This window comes from Myodes glareolus, chromosome 1, assembly GCF_982192425.1.
Source record: "Myodes glareolus chromosome 1, mMyoGla1.1, whole genome shotgun sequence".
In the NCBI taxonomy this organism is placed as follows: domain Eukaryota; kingdom Metazoa; phylum Chordata; class Mammalia; order Rodentia; family Cricetidae; genus Myodes; species Myodes glareolus.
Window position 1 is genome coordinate 22,690,707 of NC_142026.1, and position 22,757 is coordinate 22,713,463.

Consider the following 22,757-nt stretch of genomic DNA (forward strand, 5'->3'; position numbering starts at 1 on the left):
TAAACCTAGTGTTCACAAATTCAGGTAGATAAAAGCACATAAAAACAAACAAACAAACAAACATACCTCCCTCTAACTCATTGGCCAACCAATAAGCAAAATGCCTAATACTTTGAGTAGTTCATTTTGCATGGTCTTCTAGGAAATTAAAACACTCACAAGATGAAAAAGATCAAGTCAAGTCCCATTGCACACTGTTCCCCTACCTTATTGGAGTCCTGGATTATCTTCACATTGTCTGCTCCGAATTTGTCTGCATAGAGCTTGAGGAGTCTTTGGGAAATCTCCGAGAGACCTGTCAACTTAGGCTCTTTGTAGATATACTCTTTGCCCTCCTCCTCCTCGAAGAATCCCTAGGGGAGATACACAGCGAGCCACCTGCTTTATTAGAGAACTCCCGTGACAAATCACAGCAAGGCAAAAAGTCATATACTTAAAAAAAAAAAAAAAGGTTCGGTTTTTCAGGTGTCTGAAGCTATTAATTAGAAGCCTATGAAGTTAAAACCAGAAAAGGAGAGGTAAAGAAAATAGAATACCGTGTCATGAACAGATAATAACACAGACACTTTGTCCCCAGTGAGACAAAGGAATGTCAACACAGATCCTATACTTATCTCCTCTACTTGTAGAAATCAGGAAGTATTTGCTTGCATATAAATTGGAGGAAGAATGCCCTCTTGTGGTCGTCTTAAGTAGAACACAAAATTTTAAGTAATGTCTGGCAATTTCTTTAGCACATTCATTATCATTTTAAGTGAAGTCTTCTATGAATCTTTAAAAACATCATAGGCGACACCACAGGGCACGCAAGGGTATCTAAGCGTGTTCCCACTTCATCTGGGGCGAAGACCCGTGACACTTTATTGTTATCGTGACAGAAATTGCCCACGATGAGCTCCAGTGACAGCTATTTAAAAAGTCCACATTACTTTGTCTTCAAAGACTTTAAGGTACAAGCTAGCCATATGTAACTTAATCACCAATCACCCAGTTTTTAAATTCTTGAAAGGCTGGACGTTGCAGGACTAAAAATAACGCCCATGCCATGATTTCTATTCCCTCAGATCCCAGTGGGTTTTAGCCTTCATAAATCTGTCTGGTTTGAAGCCAGGGAAAAAGAAGATCCTATTATCTGTAGATAACTAAGTGAGAAATGCCTTATAATTCATTCTCTTTGAAGAGACAGGAGCATGTCTCCTCCTGACCCTGTGGAATAGGTGTGGGCTCAGAATACCAGATGAGCTCAGAGCAAGGAACCTACATTTTCTGTTTCTTCTGATTGCAGAGTTTGCCTACAAAGGAATAGATTTGGAAGTTTGTAAAACTACTGAGTCCAAAAAGAAATAACACTATTTTTTCTTTAAAAAAACAAACTTGTTTTTGAGGGATGGGGGAGATGGCTCAGTGGTTATGCAGTTGGCAGCATGTGTGAAGACTGGGATTTCAATGCTTAGAACTTGGACTTGGAACTGCCTTCCTAGAATTCTAGCCCCAGAAAATGGAGGCAGAGAGGCCTCCGAGTAAGCTGGTTAAAGAAGCTAGCCAAGTCAGTGGTCTCTGAAGTTGACTGAGAGACTCTGCCCCATTGAATAAGGTGATCAAGCCTGAGTCTCTCTCCAGCCTCTACATGCATGAGCACTCATGTGCACATAGACCCCCGACACATGTGTGCACATACACGTGCAAACATGCAGTCATATACTTCTGCATGACAAATCCATACATATGCACGGCACACACACACAAATGAAAGGAAGGGAAAATATTTTTGACTAAAATGTTCATTCCTTGTGAAAGATTTTGGACAAATGTCCTAATGCTGCCTATCTTTCATGGATGGTAAGAGGTGACCTAAAATGATTAAGCTCACAGCTGTCTGGTGTTGAACACTTGCACAACCCTTGTTCTCAGGTAAGTGTGAGCATCAACAGTTCATTATGCATCTCAGAAGGCTGTGGGCTTGCAGAAGCTCTCTTCCTGTCAATCAGGCACTGCCTAACTGCGTGTCCATCTTCCTAATGGTGTTTTCAGCACATGAAGCAATGCATGTCCAGCTTCTGACACACTGTCTGGCCTTTAGGAATGGGGGTCACCGTATCTGTCCAGTGAATAAATAGATGAATAAAATTGTTTTTGGAAGACGTATGTCTCACAAAGGTATAAATATATTTGGTGAGTGTCCCCTGGCTCTTTATGAAAAAGCTAATCTTGAATAATCCTTTTGATAAATGTGCAAACGCAAGGAGCTGATTTTGAATACCTTTGCTCCCCCTGCTGCTCCTGAACTTCTAGAAGGGGGGGGCTATGATGCAGAGAGCACAGAAAGCTGAAAAGCTGTTCCCAGCCACTCCCCTAGATTCCACAGGGGTGAGAGAGATCTGGTTCTCTCCCCATTGAACGCCTGCCTGCTTTGCTTCTTCCACGGCTGACTGTGGGCTTTTGCCAGACTCAAGGTCAGGAGTCAGTAGCGAAAACTGACAGTGTGAGACATCAGAGGACTAAGACCTGGGAAGCCAAATACCAGAATTCCCGAAGGGCCTCAGCCAAAGCAACATTTACAACTTCAACTGCAACAGGGGGAAGAAATGTCTTCCAGTTTCATGAAAAGACTCCACCCCCCGTAGCATAGGAGCTAGTGTGGCGAGATACCCTCACTGTGGATTTCCCTCCTGATAAATTTCTGCATCCGGGGTCAGCAGGAAGTAGACAGAAGCAGACCTTTGTTGTGGCTATTGTGACTTTGCAACCTTGGTGGTCACCTATGATTTTCTTTTGTGCCTACTCCTTGGTCTGTAGGACGGCGAGCACACATTCGGCCATGCGTTAGGAGCACCCAGGTGCAGGGTCTGACCCACAAAGACGTTTCGTGAGTATGAGTTACGACAATGACGATGACAACCAAGGAAGACTTCACGGCCACGGGACAGCTTGAGTTCTGGCTTCTATGCAAAGCTTGCAGCAGTCCATTGCTTAAGAAAACAATCCCCAGCATCTCTTGCATCAGAGCTGTCAATTTTCCTTCTTCCAGCATGTCTACTGATGGTCCTCGCCACATTTGGGCCATTGATTTGGTAGGAAAGAAATAATCCTTAGACCTTTTCTTCCCCCTGAAGTTTACTTTCTGTGTTTGCTGCTTTATGTGTGATGAGTGATGATCATGTATGTACCATCTTCCTCATCCCAGACCCCCACCCACCCTTCGTGTGTGTGTACATATGTGCGTACGCGTGCACACACACACACACACACACACACACACACGTGGTGTGATGTGGTGTATCATTCCCAATAGTTTTGAGAAAGTGTAAGAAGTAGGGAGTAGCAGAATTCATGTGCTGTTTGTCAGGGTTTAAGAAAGGCACCTTTCCAGCCAGACCAGTGGCACTTTGGAAGTGTTTGGAATGGATGCTTACCTTTTGACAAGGAAACCACTGAAGAGGGCAGAGGCCACTGAGCTGCAAGGCATGATCTGAGGGAAAGCTTCGCTCTCAGACTTGCCCACCAAGTCAACAATTTAAGACTGGGGTGTGTGTGTGTGTGCAATGCAAAACAAGCAGCAGCTCCCCACTTTGCTTTAGGGTCCAGGTTGTGGATTGGCTGCATTTCCAGGCAGTGGACAATGGGGCCTGCATGTGGCTACAGCTGGTTTAATTTTTTCCCCCAAAGTTATTCTATAATGCAGTATATGCCTTAATGTGTTGTCATTCTGAAGAAGCACATTCTACTTAAGTAAGTAATTTGGGTCAGTGGAGTTAGCACACGTAGACTGTGAAACCTCAAGGCACTAAATACGGCTAAAACCCCACTTCAATAAACTAACAAATAAAATTATTGATTCTTTTGTAGATTTTTTTTTACAAAGTTCTTCAGAATATTGAAGTGCCCTTGCATGAGAACCAGGATGTCAAATGTAAGTGTCCCTGCTTTGATGTTAGAAAGGTCCAACATTCACAAATAAAACAATTCAGAACAAGAAGATTTGGTTAGCAGCAGGCGAAATGCTTTCAGAAGAGAAAACACAAGAATGCAGGAAAATTGTTCCTGGTAAGAACGAGTGCATTAATTATGTTTAGATAGACAGACAGATAGATAGATAGATAGATAGATAGATAGATAGATAGATAGATAGATAGATAGCAAGCAAAGATCAGTTACTTTCACATAGACAAAGACCTGGAAGAGTCTATTGCATCTCAAAATGGAGATGTTACTTTGTTTCCAACTACACTTGTATGTTCCCCACGCCCTCCAAGCTCTTTCCCAGCCAGATTCTGAACTACATCTACTCCGAAGGACACATGATCCACTAATACACTGAGTAACATCCTCCACCCCAAGTTTTCTAGCTAAGTAATTCCAGGGCTCTCTGATATTTGAAGCTATGCAAGGAACATTTGCTGGCTTGTTTTCTTACTAAAGGCTAGGGCCTAAGGGTTTCATTGATTACAGGCAGTGTTTGATTGCTACTGCTGTTTCCTTACTCTGGCAACAAATCCTTGAGGGAAGTTGGAGAGCTACTTTTTGCCGGCTGTTATATCCATAGCCAAGGATACCAGCTGCTGTGTGAGAAACTCCATGCTATGAACGACTCGCATTTTTTTTTAAAGTCCCTGCTGTGAAGGAAGGGTTTTCACCTTGCTTGTTAATGTCTGCCTCATTGCAGACATGGTTACTATTAAATAGCCTAGTCGACACAATAAGATGGACACACCAGTCCACACAGTGCACCGATGTGCTCAGAGGACTTTGTAGAGGCAAAGAGCCTATGCTGTGTTATAGTCCCACAATCGCTTGAGCACGATTGCAAGATGCATCTGGGTGTATGTTAAAAGGTGTGTTTTAGAGGAATATAAAGTGCCATCTTGAATAAGAAGTTGCTTTTTTGGAGTACAGGGATTATGTTAATCACTGGAGAGTTCATCTCTGAGTTCTGGAACCTTCATTCTGCACAGATTCAGGAGGATGCGCAATCCTGCTTTGGTTTGCTTATCAAGGCGAAGGGATGGGAGCTGTCTACTCCTGCTGAATACCACAGTTCACAACTGCCATTGGGTGCCCTGGCGTGTGCATTTGAATATCATTTGCATAGCAATCATTAGAGTTCTGATCTGTTCCTTGTCAGGGTGAACTCACTCCACAGGTGCTCTTTGTCCAAAGGCAGCTGATGGTGGCCCTTGGGGAGGATCATGCTTAGGTAAGGTTATCAGCTCTGCATATAAAAAGATATTTTTATTTCTAAACTCTGATTGGATTTATTTTTCTTAACCAAAAGCAATTGATAGTCCTGCCCGTAACAAAAAAGTAGCTATACCATTAGCATATTTTTTTAAGAAATCTGAAAAAAGAACAAAGTTAGGTCACTTGAAAGTAACATCCCCGAATGGCCCTCTCAGTCCATTTAGTATATGGTTCTCAAGGATTCTTCTAGTAGGTGAGTTAAGGACTCATGAACCCAGGTTTACAGATGATGGTGTAAGAGACCCACATGGCAAGGAGGTGGGAAGGAGTCTAAAAAATTACAGAAAAGTCTGCATTGTTCATGTGAGAAGAGTTGAACAGTGACAGAACATGGAAAGACTTTTTTCTCTACCTTAATGGATAATAATTATATCAAGCCACATAAAGATGTCGATTTTGTAGATAAAAATAATGGCTAAAGATAGGCAATTTCAAAGACAATCCTTGTACTGAGAGTTCTTGATACTGGTAGATAATTTCTGGTCTGATTATGTTCTAGGTCTTTCTATCCCTCTTTCTGAATCTCTAAAAATGTTGCGTGTTGGGTGAAGGTTTGTTCTCTTTAATTCTTTGTGTTCAGAATCACCGTCACCTCTGAAGGACCAACGTCTGCTAATATAGAACCCTATTTCTCAAAAGGATTCCTTGCAAAAGACTCAGGGAAGGACTCTCATCCTGAAAACAGTCACTATTTCAACTTCTCACCACCTTCAGCTCCATAATGACTCTCAACCTAAGGGTTGTGACCCATTTGGGGTTGCACATCAGATACTCTGCGTATCAGATATTTACATTACAATTCATAATAGTAGCAAATTTACAGCTAGGAAGTAGCAATGGAAACAACTTTATGGTTGGGGGGTCACAACATGAGGAGCTTTATTAAAGGGTCGCAACACTAGGAAGGTTGAGAGCCACTGCTGAAGCATTTGATTCATGATAGCAAGTGATCTCCAGTATTCAATGTATTCTGAATCTATTTAAAACATGTGTTATCCCTATCTACCTTGTGCATTTGTGTGTGAAGCTTCTAGATTACACCCTCTACTTTTGTGGAGAAAGACAATGTGTGCAAAAAAAAAAAAAGGTACTTTTTTTTTATAATTCAGGCATCTGGAATAAACAAAATTTAGTTCAAGAAATGCAAGACCGCTCCAAAAAGAATCAAAATAGCCATCTCGCTCTTTGTACCAAATGTTGATCTGTACAAAAATGTTAAGGTTCAGTAGAATTGTAAGGAGGGAAGGGTGAGGATTATTAGTGCATGCAAAGGGACACCGAGAGGAATGAACTTACCACAGCCTGGAACAACCAAGACCAAAGGAAGAAAACAACAAACATCCGCATTAAAAACTAGTTGGGAAGCAGCAAGATCTGTTCCACTTTTTCCCCAGCTCGTGTCTCACACGTAGGTTTGCATGATCAGGGCATTAACGGGAACCTTATTACTTTTTCGCTGGCACGTCATCGAAGGTTTGGATTATATCCTGGTTAGCAAAACACCCCTTACATGGCATCGTTCTGCTGCTCAGTTAGCCTGCATTTTTCCTCCAGTCATCCAACCCCCATATCCCCTGCTTGGTGGGATTTTCTGTTATTTTTCTTGCTAATGCTCTGCCAATGCCATACAGTGTATATTTTTTGCAACATACCATTGCCTCTCATCTGAAAGTCCTGCACACGCCTCTCTCCCTCAGCAGATACCCACACTGCAGCTAGTTCAGATTATTTTTTAATCCCCCTCCACATGCCTATAATTAGCATTTCTCTATGAACTGCTCTTATATCTGTCTCTACCGTGATGTTGTTGGGAACTAAGAAGAATCCGCGTGGGATGGGGTGGACTACAGAGGTAACTCCTCATGGGTCCTTTTCGGAGAGACAGAATCAGAAGTTAGCTTTAAAGGTACCTTTAGTGATCAGAGGAAAATCTGTTTTTCTAAAGTCTTCAGTGGATAAATTATCTATATGAACAATACTGGACTAGACAGTATCTGCAGCCTTAACAGAGTCCAAGGAGAACGAGAGGCTGTGTGTAATTGTGCCTCACAAGAGGGAGAGGAAAGAGAGTTCTGAGAGCTGCTGTGAGCATAAACTAGGCTGGCGTATCTGTCTCCAAGAGTCAGAAGGACGTTTGCTGAGCTAGAAGGACGGCACAGCCTTTCTGAACAGGAATCATTGAATTCCTGGGTTGATACCATTTAAAGAATCACTACAAAGAGATATTCAGAATTAGTGTGAAACACATCCCTTCAGACCAATGCTATGGCTAGCTAATATCTCCAGCCTTGCTCATTGCTAATTCAGTACCTTGAGAAAGATAACTTTACAACCACATTGGCCCATGACAGAGGAAACAACCACGCCCTGGGATGCTCTGCTTTGAAACAGTGGTGATTTGAAAACAAGAGAGACAACTTACAGGATCGTAAAGCCAGTGGTTGGGAATGGTGGGCAATTTAGGGTGTTATTTCTTAAAACATGCCTGATTCGATTTCACTTTAATCAATCACACAGCCCTGTTAGATACATCAGGGTAAAATGCAAAGGAGAGGACGGTGAAAAAGAAGCCTCCTCTACTTCCAAAGGCTAGGAATGACTTTTTTTTTTAAACATAACTTTTATAAGTTTCGTCGATTTTTCTACACATTTGTGATTAACACATTCCTATGGGCAAACTGATAGTCACATTCATAGAAATACTCATGGAAGTTCAAACACACCCCTCCCCTGGTCCACTGGTATATGTAGTCAGATGTCTTATAAAGAACGGAAGATGGCAACCTGAGCAGAATGTTCAGGCCCTGTTACTTCCGGAGGACTTACCTGCCCATAGAACGCCACTCTGTAGTAGCGACCAAACAGGCGCTTCTCGGAATTCACCACCTCTGCCACTTTCAGGTAGGACCGGTGAATGTCATAATAGAGATCTGATAATTTCTGAAACCATAAACCAGAGGGTTATGTGAGGACAATGCCGACATAAAAAGAGAACGCTGCAGGCCAATGGATGGAGCTAGAAAACATCATATTGAGTGAGGTGACCCAGATTCACAAAGACAATTATCATATGTACTCACTCACAAGTGGTTTTTAAACATAAAGCAAAGAAAACCAGCCTACAAATCACAATCCCAGCGAACCTAGACAATGAGGCCCCCAAGAGACACATACAGGGATCTAATCTACATGGGAAGTAGAAGACAAGATCTCCTGAGTAAATTGGGAGCATGGCGACCATGGGAGAGGAGCGAGGGAGCAGAGAAAAATGTATAGCTCAATAAAATAAAAAAAGAAACCAGAGAGAGAGAGAGAGAGAGAGAGAGAGAGAGAGAGAGAGAGAGAGAGAGAACGTTGCTATGTTTGCATGCTGTAAGTCATCTGCCAACTCAAATTAAAAAATCCCATGGCTTTCTCTGGGTACACAGTACGTACTTTGAAGTCTCGTTGCTTTTCAAAGACCGCGATGATGGGCTTGTTGACATCCGCGATGAGCTCATAGCGTTCAGACTTCCAGAGAAACTCCACACACATGTAGAGCTGTTCCACCAGGATATTCTGCAATTTCCCCAGAGGAAAAAGAGCTTTTTAGGTGATCGAAGATGCAGTTCATCCCTGAAACTTGGTTTTGAAGCTATTTTGGTCTTGCGCGGTTTCTGGATTCCTGATCTTCATGATTGAGATTACAGCCCACCGTGGGATTGCTGTACTCCTTTGGATTGCCCCTTTCTCCTCATCATTACTTAACCATGCAGTGGCTATGCTGAGTTCAGACTCTTTTAGTTCGTTCCAATGCCATTGTCACTGCTTAGCTCCCATCCTTGCCCCTTCACTCCCAACACGCAGCCCCCGACATGCAGCCGTTTTTTGCAAACAGGTCTCTCTCTCCAATGGCTGCTCGTCAGCGATATTTCCTTTTGAAACCTAAGTCTGCTCACAAGGGTTCCACCCCCATAAACATTTGTGGAAAGCCAGTTTATACCAACACCATCTGATTTCTCCAGACTGAAATTCAAGATGGTCTGCGATCCCGTTTTGAGCATTGTGCCTTGGTTTTCCACTCTGGCTCCAACTTTCTACCTCATTCCATCCTTAGAATGCTTCTGTCCTCTAACGGCTGCCCATGCTCCTGATGCCCCTACAGGAACACTCCTTTCCTACGTGTGCCTTGGTGTCCTATCTCACAGGAGCACTCGTTATGCAAATATACAGTTTTACTGATGCCTTTTTAAAAATATTTATTTATTTATTTATTAATTATATATACAATATTCTGTCTGTGTGTATGCCTGAAGGCCAGAAAAGGGCACCAGACCTCATTACAGATGGTTGTGAGCCACCATGTGGTTGATGGGAATTGAACTCATGACCTTTGGAAGAGCAGGCAATGCCCTTAACAGCTGAGCCATCTCTCCAGCCCTGCTGATGCCTTTTCAACTTCATTACAGCCACTTCCATGTAAAAACCTGTCATTTTGTTAATTACAAAAAATAGAATGCCTTAGATCTTAGTTATTGGACATCTGCTTTAAACGGACTGCTTTTCATCTTGAAGACGGTCTATTTTTATTTCTAAGATTCTCAAGTCTTCAAAAGCAGGGATTATGCCTGATTTGTCTTTGTTTTCCTGCCCTTAATACAGTGTCTTTCAGAGTGGTGCTAAATCAGTTAATACGTCCAACTGTGTGAAGTTATCAATTATGAATCTCTAAAGCAGGTATATATTATTTGAATATTTCTAACAGCATCTTTTAATAAAAAGCTCTGACACACCATTTGCAGTCATTACTATAAAGGTCAATTGTATTTGATAGAGTCACATGAAGTATGCACCAAGCTAATATGGAATTGTTTGCAAAAGTGCATAAAAATACAACTCCCAGCCAGGCGGTGGTGGCTCATGCTTTTAATCCCACCACTTGGGAGGCAGAGGCAGGCAGAACTCTGCGAGTTCAAGGCCAGCCTGGTCTACAGAGCAAGTTCCAGGACAGGATCCAAAGCTACAGAGAAACCCTGTCTCAAAAAAAAAAAAAAATACAGCTCCCAAATTTGTTTTCTTTTTTCCACATCTATATTAATACAAAGACTTTATAAAATTAGCTAATGGACTTTTATTTCTTTGTGAAGGAAACTCTGTTTAATTCACCAGAATTGTTGTTATGTGATTTCTACTAGAAAACTGCTTTGTCATAAGAACCAACCAGCTAATATCAGAAGGCTTTCCCACAGAAATTATGAACTCCTTTAATGAGCCAAATTTGTAAATAAATAAACCTGTGAAAAAACAACTGTGATGAGCTCATAAAAAATTTAGCACCCCATCCAGGGAGTGGTGGCACACGCCTTTAATCTCAGCACTTGGGAGGCAGAGGCAGGAGAATCTCTGTGAGTTCAAGGCCAGCCTGGTCTACAGAGCGAGTGCCAGGGCAGGCTTCAAAGCAGAGAAAACCCTGTCTCAAACCCCTCCAGTCAAAAAATTTAGCGTCCCTTATTACATTTTCTCAGAGAGTAGAGTTTGTGTGTCTTACAGAAGAGCTGACTATATATCTCTGAGTAAGCGCAGTAAATCAGGTTCAGCTTAAAGTTTCAATGAAGATTATGATTTATCTATAGAATTGATGTTATTTGTGGCTATTGTGGAAGATGATGTTTCTCTGATTTCTTTCTCAGCTACTTTATCATTTGTACATAGGAGGGCTACTTTTTTGTTTTTTGAGTTGATCTTGTATCCTGCCACATTATTGAAGGTATTTAAAAGTTATAGGAGTTCCCTAGTAGAGTTTTTGGGGTCACTTATGTATACTATCATAACATCTGCAAATAGCAAAAGTTTGACTTTTTTTTTCCAATCTGAATCTCCTTGATCTTCTTTTGTTGTCTTGTTGCTCTAGCCAGAACTTCAGGAACTATGTTGAGTAGATATGGAGCGTGGGCATCCTTGTCTTGTTCCTGATTTTAGTGGAATCACTTTGAGTTTCTCTCCATTTAATTTGATGTTGGCTCTTGGCCTGCTGTATATTGCTTTTATTATAGTAGGGAGGGCATTGGACCTTCCCCAAAGCAAAGTGCTTTACCCTCTCTGAAGAGTGGATGGGGGTAGAATGGGGGGGGGTAGATGGAGGAACTAGGAGGAGGGAAGGGAAAGGGAACTGCTATTGGTATTTAAAATGAAAAAGATATTTTGTTTTCTTTTTAAAAAAGAAAAGTAAAATAAATTAAATAAAAAGAAAAACAATACACTATATATTTACATATATGTGAAAAATAGAATTGATATCTGTCAAACTTGGTCTTATTTGAGCCTCAGCTTCACTTTGTTTAACAAAATCATAACGCAGGGCAACTTCATCTGACTTTTCAATGCACACAAAAGTCACAGTTCAATGCATTTTTAAACTTAATCAATGTTAGATCAATTGAGTCTAACCTCATTGTATGGTGTATCTTGCATTCCGGAATCCTCTTTCATTGCTCCTTCTTCTTTAATATTTGGGGTGATGCTCAGAAAAGCTGGCCATCCCATAGAGAACATGCCTTGGGGGAATTAAGCACAATGAAATATCACTTGAGGTGATTCATATTGACATTACAGCATGGCTTGTTTCGTGAGGTTAGTATTGGCAGTATCACAGCACACGCAAGGCACAGGATGGTTAGATAAAGCATGGTTTCTGGAGTTGCCGGTGTTCACTGATATCAGATGCACATTGCAAGAAAGGGATTATTTACTTCTCCAACTCTGAAACCTCCTAACATAAAAGCCTATTAAACATTTCAGATATATCAGTGGGAGTCGGTAGATTGATAGACTGATAGATACAAATACATGCTAATGAAGCATGTATTACCATTTTGGCATTCACACCTCAGTATCTTCCCTGTTCAATAGGTATAGCAGAGTATAGCCACTATTATTGTCAGTATCAGAGGGGGGTGTTTAAAATGCTTGAATATTGGAGAGCCGCAGAACTAACTGGGACAAGCACTGACACTTAAGTTTTATCAGTTTTCTTCTATTTGGTTGCAGATACAATGTGAAAGTCTACACTGCTCTACAGGATCTAAAGATGATAAATATCCGAGTAGGAAGGACATGCTAAATGAAGTGCTGTCTGGTGACTGGCGTATAAAAATTAGCATGTGTTAATATTAAGAAGGAATTTAGGGTGAATTTGTACCTGTGGTTTAGACCTGATCTTGTCTCCTCGATCCCCAAGAAAGAAGCCTCTCTATCTCACAGTTCATTTAAGTGATTTGGAAATTGCATTATTTGGAAATTTTACTGTAATTTCTTTAGAAAATATACACAGGTTTCAATGAACATGAACTGAATTATGCTTCTAAAAATACCGCAAATAAAAGTCCATTATCATTTTCTTTGGGTAGTTTGATTATAACTCTATACTGAGTTTTCAACAGCAATTTGCAAGTTAAAATAATGTTATCAAGTATACTGCAGTCCAAAAACTGTCCTTGAATGAACTTTTAAAGAGACTGTAGATAAAAATGTATTAATCACATTTTTACACAGAGAAACTATAGTTGTCACAAAACATTTTTTATTAGACTTTGAAGGTGGAATATTTTCAGTGAAAGTAAATAATATTGTTAATCATATGTTATAAATTGTCAGAATAAAGTATTATTGTTACTGTTATTATTATTATTTATTAATTTTGCGATGCCAGAAGTCAAACACCAAGCCTTACACTTGCTAGGCAAATACTCTATCACTGAGATACACAGTCTTATATATTTGATTGTGAACCTAGCCTTTAATGGCTGAGTCATCCCTCCAAGCCAAGATACACAGTCTTTAAGAAGTGAAATAGAGCATACCTATCATAAAGGAATATACATCTATATGAATATATATCTACATTCTTTGAATAAACTACTGCACCCACAAACTATTCTCTCCTTGCAAGTTTATATGGTTTATCAATTTCAAACTAAAACTCTAATGATGGGCCAGCATGCACATAGGTATGATCATAAATTCATAATCCTGAAGACTGGATAATATTCCATTTGCTGAGAACTGAGAAGCAAGCTAAAATTCTTAAGTTTGAGATGAGAATCTCTGAGTGGTCAGTGCTTGAGGTTTTATACAGTAAACTCTATTGACCAGAAATGGCTTTTGTTTCTAGGAACACCTTCACAGAGCTTTCACTGAAGCAAACTTTAAGCTGGAAAGTTGATTTCCTTAGCAGCCAAGGCAAATGAGCACAGTTAGGTCAACTCACTTCCTCCACCTGGAGTTGTTAGTAATGGGTTGCTATCACAGGGATGGGTGTCTTCTGGAAGCAGGGGTGGTGTGCAAATCTTTTCCATTTTCCAGTAACCTATGGTAGTGCAAGATGAGGTTAGAGCATGGCTGCACGTTGTGGTTAATCCAAGCTTATGGAACCACAAACTGTTAATTAATGAGACATCGTCATCATTTTGAAATAAGAAATTGCCCATCACCATCCACGACATGAATGTGCCAGTGAAATCATAGAATTAAAAATATTAAAGTACAGGATAATGGGAAATATCTACAAAATTAAAAGTTATTTAATAAAGCCTAAATTTAATGAATGTCTGTGGTTAGGTCTCAGGATGCGGATTCCCAGGTTCCTAGCCCCTTTACATGACCCTCTCTCTTACCCTTGCGTTTGAGGTATTCTGCGATGAGTGCAGCTATATGGATGTAACACATAGCAGCCTATAACAAAACATAAAACAGAGATTCCACAGATGAATTTAACTCTTCACGAAACTAGTGGTTTCCCAAGGGGAGAGAGACAGTGTGCCCACTCAGGACATGTCGTGCAGATTAACCCTTCATTATGAAGGAAGTGAAACTATCAACCAAGTGGACTTTTTAAAATTGCATCTCAAATAATTGATGCTGCCACCTCTATGTCTGTCCACAATCTGATGTCTTCTAGTTAGAATCAGGTATCCACTGAGCCCTACATGAAAGTTACTGCATTGACTATATAGATGCATATTATATGCATTGGTGGAAAATATGGTACTTTTTATACTTCATGCTGTATATAAAAAGCCAATTATTCGGATAAGGAGTACAATGTTAATGAAGAATGAATGAGCCTTTGCTCATCACCTCAGACAGGTCTCCATTTCTTGCATGAATCTTGGCCATGCTTTCCAGCCAGGTCCTCCGGAGCTCAGGGGTACTGGCATAGGAGTTTGCTAGGCTGTACTGGAGGTCCACCAGCATCTCGGGGTCCTTCTCATGCTCTTTCATCTGGGCTGTGGCCATCAGCACGGTCCTTATACGTTTGGTCAGATCTTTCACCTCTGCTGGGAAATTGCTGTTCTTTGGAAAAGAGAGGACCTGAGTCATTATCTGTTTAGCAAGCAATTATTAATTTCAATCTATGCTCAAATTTTAAAAAAATATTTTATTGTTTTATGTGTGTGGGTGTTTTGTATCATTTGTTTGCCTGGTGTCCTCAGAGGCCAGCAGGAGGTATTGGATCTCTTGGATTCAGAGTTATGGACAGTTGTTAGTTGTTTGTGACTTGTAGGTTCTGTGAACTGAACTCAGGTCTTCTGGAAGAGCAGCCAATACTCCTAACCACTGAGCTATGTCTCCAGCCCCTTCAACCTATACTCTTAATTATGGCTTGGCATCATGAGTTCTTATGCAATATATATTCTATATATTGCAGTTGTGATTATATTCAAACATTTGGTGATAAGAATTATGGTGAGTCAATCCCAGGGAACCTAGACAACAATGAGGATTCTAAGAGAGACATACATGGCTCTAATCTACATGGGAAGTGGCAAAAGACAAGATCTCCTGAGTAAATTGGGAGAATGGGGACCATGGGAGAGGGTTGAAGAAGAGGGGAAGGAAGGGAGGGGAGCAAAGAAAAATATATAGCTCAATAAAATCAATAAAAAAGAATTACAGTGGTTACGGTGAACTGTACTGTCCAGTAGTCCATCTTTCTAGCAGTAGCTTCCTGATTGCCCTTGAGAGTCTGTCCTCCCTGAGTTCATGTCACTTGAACAAGTTTTGACTTCATTCCTATTGATGGCATGTGGCACTGGATGGGCCAATCATATTCTTTTTATATATAGATCAAGGATATTCCTTTTCTCGACTCAGATTGGTAGTGTTTGGAGAAGTGCTTCTCCATCCCTGACACAAGTGTCCTCACACTTTCTGAGGTAAATCCACAAAGACAGCCATAAATTTGGCAAATGAAGAAAGGCTGATGCAGTACATAGACAAAACAAGCAACAGAGGGAGGGGCTCTCAAATCACTCTCTCGATCTCTAGATCAAGCTGGGCTTGAAGCTTTGTCTACCTCTAGCCTTCCAAAAGTGCGAAAAGAATCGGGAGGAAAAGATAAATTTGCTTATGATGGCTTTGAGTAAATAATGATGCTCCTGGCACACTTCATTCTATAACAATCGAGCCCGGATCTTATAAATTCCCCTGAAAACATCATGTATGGAGAGTGTGAGAACTAATGATCAGCAATTTAAATAAGCAAACAATACCAGTGATCAAAGTCTTGATCAGATAAGCACAGAATTCATAAACATCCTATGGTTTTGATGTCAAAGAAAAACTCCACCTCCGTTTCTTTCTGATTCATCAGAGAATCAGCCCAGGAAGCATCTCTTACTTTCATCTGCTTATCTCCATTGGCAAAGTTGTTGGTGATTGCAAGAGAGTGTTGAAACCGAGATCCTCCAATCCCCGAGTCAGCTATTAACTGGCTCACGGCTTTGATGAGCTGGAAGAGAAAAGGAAAAAGGATCACTCTAATGCAGGGGTCCTCAACCTTTCTAATGCAGAGATCCTTTAACATAGTTCCTCAGGTTGTGGTGGCCCCAACCTTCAAATTACTCTCTTTGACATTTCATAAATGCAATTTTGCTACTGTTACGAATCACAATGTAAATATTTGATATGGAGGCTATCTGATATGCAACCTTTGTGAACAGGTTGTTTGACCCCCCCAAAGAGGCTGCAGCCCACTGGTTGGGAAACAATGTTCTAAAGCAGAATGAGAATTTACATTTTGTGTTTTATGGATGATGTGGGACGATGAGGGTGTGCTCGTGTGGGTGCACACATATGTGTGGAGGTCAGAGGTCAACATTGAATGCCAATCCTCAGGTGTCATCCATTTTGTTGTTTGAGGCAGGAGCTCACATGGATCTACAGCTCACTAAGAAGGCTGGAGTAGCTGATGACTGGGGTCTTCCTGTCTCTGTCTCCTCAGTGGGGAGATTACAAGCATGTGCCATTGCACCTGGCTTCTCAGTGTGGATTTTAGGGACTGAACTCAGATCCCTAGGCTTTCTAGGCACACACTTCACAGACAGAGCCATCTCCCCAGCCTAGAAACAGCATTTTTAAGGGAGTTGATGGAGTTAGATAAATATGCCATTAATTTCTCCTCGAATTTTCAATGAATGACATCCTTAAGTATACATCCTTCAGAAGATCACATGATCTAGAGGCCTCATTATTATTGTAAATACCCAAGGAGAGATTCAAGAATCTTGTACTCTTGGTATGCCTTGAAGAAAGGCATGGTTGTCTTTGGAATTCAGCGAGATTTGGTCTCCCAGATTAACCATGACTGTCAAAGTTGTCCCCCCACTCCACCAGGAGATTCTAGTCATGGGCAGAAGAAACAAAACTGAAATCTGTTCATTTCTCTATGGTCTCATAGAAACCAGGATCAAGGGGATTGAGAACCTTTAAGGCGGAGTCTGGACACTCAGACAGTTGACTGGCTGCCTGGGAACAGGATGCTTCATTCACCACTGAAACGCATCAGCCATTTTAGCAGCAACGTTAAGGAACATGGGCAGGACTTACTTGTAAGTGAGAGCGGACAATGGACTTCTGCTTGTTAAACTCAAAGTTCTTCCTCATGAAAAAGTACAGAAGTGCCGAGGCCTCCATCTGAGTGGAGCGTGATCTGTGGTTACAGCATTTCAGGACTTCGTAGCAGAAAGAGCCACAGAGGTCAGCGGGCCCTTGAAAAAATGCTGAGGGAAACTAGAGCGATGGAAGAAGAAGGGAGTGAGCCATGTTCTTTCATGTTTCAAACTCGGGGACTAAAGTACTATTTAAAAATGAGCTTTCTCCATTCGCGGAAGAGAAAAAGAAATCTATGCTTTTATTATTGACGTCCGAGTTCAGTAACCTCCTCTCATGTATTAGTCTCTTCCACTAATGTTCCATGTGTAATAACTGACAACAACCCAAACTACATAAGATCTTTGAAATGTTCCATTATTCACTTGACACTGTTACTTCAGATGCTGTTTTTGGTCATCTTCAAAGATGACTGCTGTAGCTACCTAGGCATGGAAACTTGAACTTGATGATCTTTTTTTTTTTTTTTTAAAGTCAAACTGTTAAAAACTCTAAGCAGTCACAAAACTGATAACCAGATAGCACCAACACCGTTTTGTATCCTACTCACTTGGAGACAACAGATGACAAGCATCTAGTGAAACCGAAATAGCACAAAACAAACCTTCGGCCTTGCACACCGAGAGATGCACAATTTATTAAGTGTTTGTTGTCATCCTTAGCTGGGGTTTAACTGGGACCTGGAGCATCCTTACCTTACACACAAACAGTCTCAAAGAAGCAAACACGTGTTTCAGGGCTGTGGCTGACTGGTTGACTTGAAAGAACAGCATGTACGTATCAAAGACCCTTTTCATGAGTGAGTTTTGACAATCAGATTGTTGGAGCTGTCTCTGAAACCCAGAAGAGATGTTATTTAGGACAAGTGGAGGAATGATTTTTTTCCTTCAGAAACATGTCTCATGAACCTGTCACGTGCTAGAAGAACCTCCTGAGTAAGATGACATGGTTCACGTATCATCTCAGGGAAGTTTACACAGCATTGTCAAAGCCAAACCAAACCCAGGAAAGACAATAAGTAGAGCAAGAAGATGTGACAGAAAGAGGTTAGGGGTGGATTACTTTGCTTAAAGAGGTCAACAAAGATCCCTCCGATTGATGAGCAGAGCGGAAGGAATGTGCCTCAGAGAGACCTGGGAGGATTTTTGTGGGGTAAGAGTTTTGGAATGGAGCAAAGCTTGTGAATTCAGACTGAGAAAGAAGAATGGAGTGGCTGGTGTGTGGTTAAGGGGGTCGGGCCATGGGGGAGAGGATGAGGTGGCAGGTAGGCATTGGGAAAGCCTTTCAGTTGTGTGACATTCAATGCACACATCCATTGAGGTATAGAGAATTAAAATGGGGTTGTGCTTTTCTCCCACCATATTGGCACTTTACACAGAAACAATGTTTTCTTGGTGCAATGCTGCTAGAGAGGTTTTATTGAACAGATCCAATCTTTCCTGGTGCAGTCCTTAAAGCAGATTCATTTGACTGAACTGTAAATGTTTTCAATCACATTATTAAGATACAATTGGGGTGAGAAACTCTGTATTCAGAAAGTACAATTGCATAAATTTGACTTTGGTATATACCATGAAATCATCACCACAGCCAAGAAACAAAATATCACTTCCTAAGATTTTAATACACGGTTTGGAATCCTGTATTCCTTTCTCGACTCCACATTTCCATTCCATCACTGATGTGTTCTTTCTATTTAATGACATCAACAGCACTGCAGTCTTCTCTGATTTGGCTTCTGAAGTTTCATGTGTGGTGTAGTCTTTTAGTGGTTTCTTCTTACTGTTGAGTAATATTCTATTATGTTACTAAAACATCTACCTGTTGATGCACACTTCCAGTTGTGTCTGTTTTTTTTGTTATTTAAAATAAAGATGTGGCATATATTTGCGTGCGAAACTTTACATGGATAGGTGCGACATTCAAATGGTTGGTTACAGGATAGATAAATGATTAACATTGAACCATAATTTTTTTTATTTATGTATATGTGTGTGCATGAGTACATGTGTGTGTGTGTGGATGTGTGCACAAGTTTGTGCAAGTATGTGTTTGTGTGTGGGGGCCACATGTCTGAAAGTATGTATGTAGGATAGAAGATGGCATGAGAGTCCCCGGAAGTCGTATTACAGGCAGTTGTGAGTTCCAATATGGGTGCTGGGAACTGAACTTGATTCTCAACAACTAAGCTATCTCTCTAGCTCCATCATTAGCTTTTCAAGGAACCATCATAATGTTTTCCAAATTATCTTTTTCCCCACTTGAACTCTTACTATCAGTGAATGAGAATTCTAATTTCTCTAAGCATTTGTCAAAGTGTGCTATAGCTAGTCTTATTAGCACTAAAATTTTTATCAAGTACATCATGGAAACACCTCAACAAAGTTTTATATATAAAAATAAGGAAAGATGCTTGGCATTAGCAATTTCTTCTTTCAACAATCTAGTCATCAGTTAATACATAACACTGTTGGTCTTTTGTTTTTCTGTTAGAAAAATGTGGCGTCTCATTGTCACTCTGTGCAGCATCCTTGACAGCAAAGCAAGAGGACTTGGGAAGAAAGATATTGTAGTGGTAAAACATACACAAAGTGTGAGGATTAAGCAAGCATTAGTCAACTTGTGACAAAAATCTGAGAATCTCATTTTTAACATGCTTCCCATTAATGTGCAATCTGATTTATATGAGGTCAACTGATTTCATAAATCATCTTAAAAATATTCTTGACTTCTCATGGTTTGTCCTACTTCCAAAGTCATCATTTTACATACTTACCTGGTGGACTTGAGTGAAGAGAGACAGCAGGTCCAGGATAGTCAGGCAAACTTCTGTGGCTATATTGGCCTCAGTGTCTACATGGTGGACAATGTCTATTTCATTGGAGTTGCCTACAAAATGCAAAATAAAACAGTGCATCAACATAAGCCAATTCTCTGTGCTCGGTAGAATATTTCCTTCTATTTCAGTGTTTACTGGGATTTTGATGAATAATTCATAAAATCAAAGTGTCTTTGTTCACCTTCATTTATGTCAATTAAAAGCAAAACAAAACAAAACACTAGATAGAGTCTTAGATCTGAGGGTTCTTTGTATACATCAGCTGCAGATTTTCCATTATTTTAAAAATTCTTTTTCTTTAATTCAGATATCAGTACAATCCTATTTCTTCTGGAATCAGCCTGTTTAAAGTTCTTGCTTTTGGGCTAACAGACTAACATGTGTGATCTCAGCAGACAGTCTACACAAACAGCCTCCTCAGAAAGGTACATTTATTTATAAAGCGTACTTAGAGAGTAAGGCAATATAGATTTTAAACAAGTAATCATGGGCCACGCGCTCATAATTCCCATGTTTCACTACTCCAGGTTCTACTTTTATCTTATTGCCAAGCTAGACTGTGTGCTTCTCCGGAGTCATGATGTCATTGCCACTGTTTTTGGGACATGGGCATTTTTAACTTCTTCCCTTAGGGTTAGCAGTAATTACCTGGTTGAGAGAGAGCCCTAACCTCACAACACCAAAAGTACCCAGACAAGCTACCCACAGCCCATTACACTGAGCTTCAAGTAAAACTCTCCTTTCTTCCTGGTGAGGGCGCTGTTTTTTATTTGTTGGTTTGTTTATTTATTTATCAAGCTACCCCCTGGTGATTCTTTCTTTGAAGAAGTATTTCCAGGCCCATGGCAGACATCAGAGGAGTGACTTCAGTGTGTGGCATTTCTCCCATCTCACACACAATGCATTTCCTGTCCTGCACACAGGCTGACAGAACACAGGTAGCCATCTTGCTCCCCTTTGCCGCTGGCTTACTTACTGTTCATGGTGTTGTCCAACATCTGTAAAAGTTTGGGGTTGGAAAGTGCATTTTTGCCTCGAATTATAGGTAAGGTTTGAGATCTGTGCTGTTTATGCCCTTCGTGACCAGAAGTGGTATGCATCCTGGAACAGAGATGAGAAATGTGGCTGACACTACCCATCAATGTGGTAATCAATGGTCATTCAAATAGTGTGCACTGAGACAAATGCAGAAAACATCTGTGAAGAAGCGTTTTACTGGTAATATTGACTGCAAGCAACACAACGAAGAGACCTTTAAATACATTAGAAGATATGTATTTAAGCACTAATAATATTAAGAATGATATATAATGTGATAATGCCACAGTGGATGTCTATTCTATCGTATTTTGATTTTCTTCTTTTTTATTACCAAGAACATTCAAAAGACTCAGTCGAAAACTCTCGTCTGACCTTGTTGTCACTAACTTCATTGTATGCTCAGACAACCATAAGGTTACACAATTTTTAGGTAGATAGTACCTCAAACTGGCCTTATCTATTTGCTTTTAAGCAAATAAAGTCATGTCTGTTTTGTAAGTGAAGAGGTAGCTACAGATGTGTTAACCTCACCAAAGCAAACACACAGAACAAAACAAAAACCAAAAACTAAAAGACACTCAAAATGTTTGTAACTCATTATCATTTCATGGATTTATAATAATTTAAGAATGCTGAGTTAATTACTATATAGGCAGGAAGGCAATTAAAAATACATGCAAACATGTTCCCTTGGCTCTTTTTTCTTTCTTTCTTTCTTTTTTTTAGAAGGAAAGACAAAATCTGGATCGAAATAACTGAAGTAACCCTTTACTCTCTCGTCTGGTTTTGCATGTGGGAATTCCCACGTGGTATGATTTATTTGGGTCATGCTTCTTGCGGTGGTGATGTAGGTGGTGTGTAGGCCTTCAGTGTGTGTCTTTCAGTGCTCTGCAGAAACTAGCCAGGGCGTTTGTGCAGTTAGGAATGTTTCCTGCTTGCCACGTTTGTCCAAGGAGTAGCCAGGAGGTGGGAAATTTGCTGTCATGTAAATTACCCCTAAACAACACCTTTGTGAATGAAGAAGGCAGCCAATGAGAGAAGCCTTTAAGAGTCACACCTCAGAAGAAACTCTGGCTTTTGTCCCTGTCACTGTATTCAAGGCTGTTTGGAAGTGACTGAGCCAAAGAATCAACCTGGGTTGAAACCTAGGAGAGCCGATTTTGGCTTGCTGGGACCTAGGACATCTGATACTGCCTGCATCTACAGGGAGTAATGAGTTTTGGGATATGTGGCTGGGATGTAGGGAGACCGATCTTTCTCTCCCAGGAATCCTAGGGGTGGGAAGGGTAGGGGTATAGGGGTGGGGTGAGATGTGTGGTTTCCAAGAGATGAGGTCAGCAGGGGCAGAGCCTGTCCAGCCTATCAGGAGGAGCCTTAAGACTTGTCCACAATACATGATTGACTGGGACCCTTAGATGACTGCAGTTGCTACGAAACATGCGGAGCTTTTCTTTATTGTCTTCTCTTCCATTACAGTTCGCAAGGCAGATTCACGATTGCATCTTTTAAATTTACTTTCTCACTGGAGGCCAATTTCAACAGGTCTCCATGGACGGGAGAAAAATTCATTTTGCTATTTATTGACTACATCCATTTTCCTATTTCTTCCCAACGCTCTTTTCTAAGATATCCACATCACATAGTCTTACAATACGCCTGGGAAGAATAAGTCAAACTCAGGAAAGTTTGGGGAAACAATTTTTTATTTGTA

General features: G+C 40.7%; 1 protein-coding gene across 7 annotated transcripts in view; it reads right to left on the reverse strand.

Moving 5' to 3' along the window:
- The window catches only part of Dock10 (dedicator of cytokinesis 10), a 261,047-nt gene that overhangs the window by 13,672 nt on the left and 224,618 nt on the right, over window positions 1-22,757 (reverse strand). For all 7 annotated transcript variants that reach the window (XM_085697762.2, XM_085697760.2, XM_085697753.2 and 4 more), the window contains exons 40-51: window positions 20,982-21,106; window positions 19,943-20,055; window positions 17,862-17,999; window positions 17,104-17,286; window positions 15,896-16,006; window positions 14,353-14,568; window positions 13,890-13,947; window positions 13,484-13,582; window positions 11,665-11,771; window positions 8,674-8,796; window positions 8,065-8,178; window positions 207-353 (exon numbers count right to left, since the gene is read on the reverse strand). In XM_085697762.2, coding sequence (XP_085553888.2) covers window positions 207-353; window positions 8,065-8,178; window positions 8,674-8,796; window positions 11,665-11,771; window positions 13,484-13,582; window positions 13,890-13,947; window positions 14,353-14,568; window positions 15,896-16,006; window positions 17,104-17,286; window positions 17,862-17,999; window positions 19,943-20,055; window positions 20,982-21,106 — 1,534 coding nt within the window. The remainder of the gene's footprint in view (window positions 1-206; window positions 354-8,064; window positions 8,179-8,673; window positions 8,797-11,664; window positions 11,772-13,483; window positions 13,583-13,889; window positions 13,948-14,352; window positions 14,569-15,895; window positions 16,007-17,103; window positions 17,287-17,861; window positions 18,000-19,942; window positions 20,056-20,981; window positions 21,107-22,757) is intronic.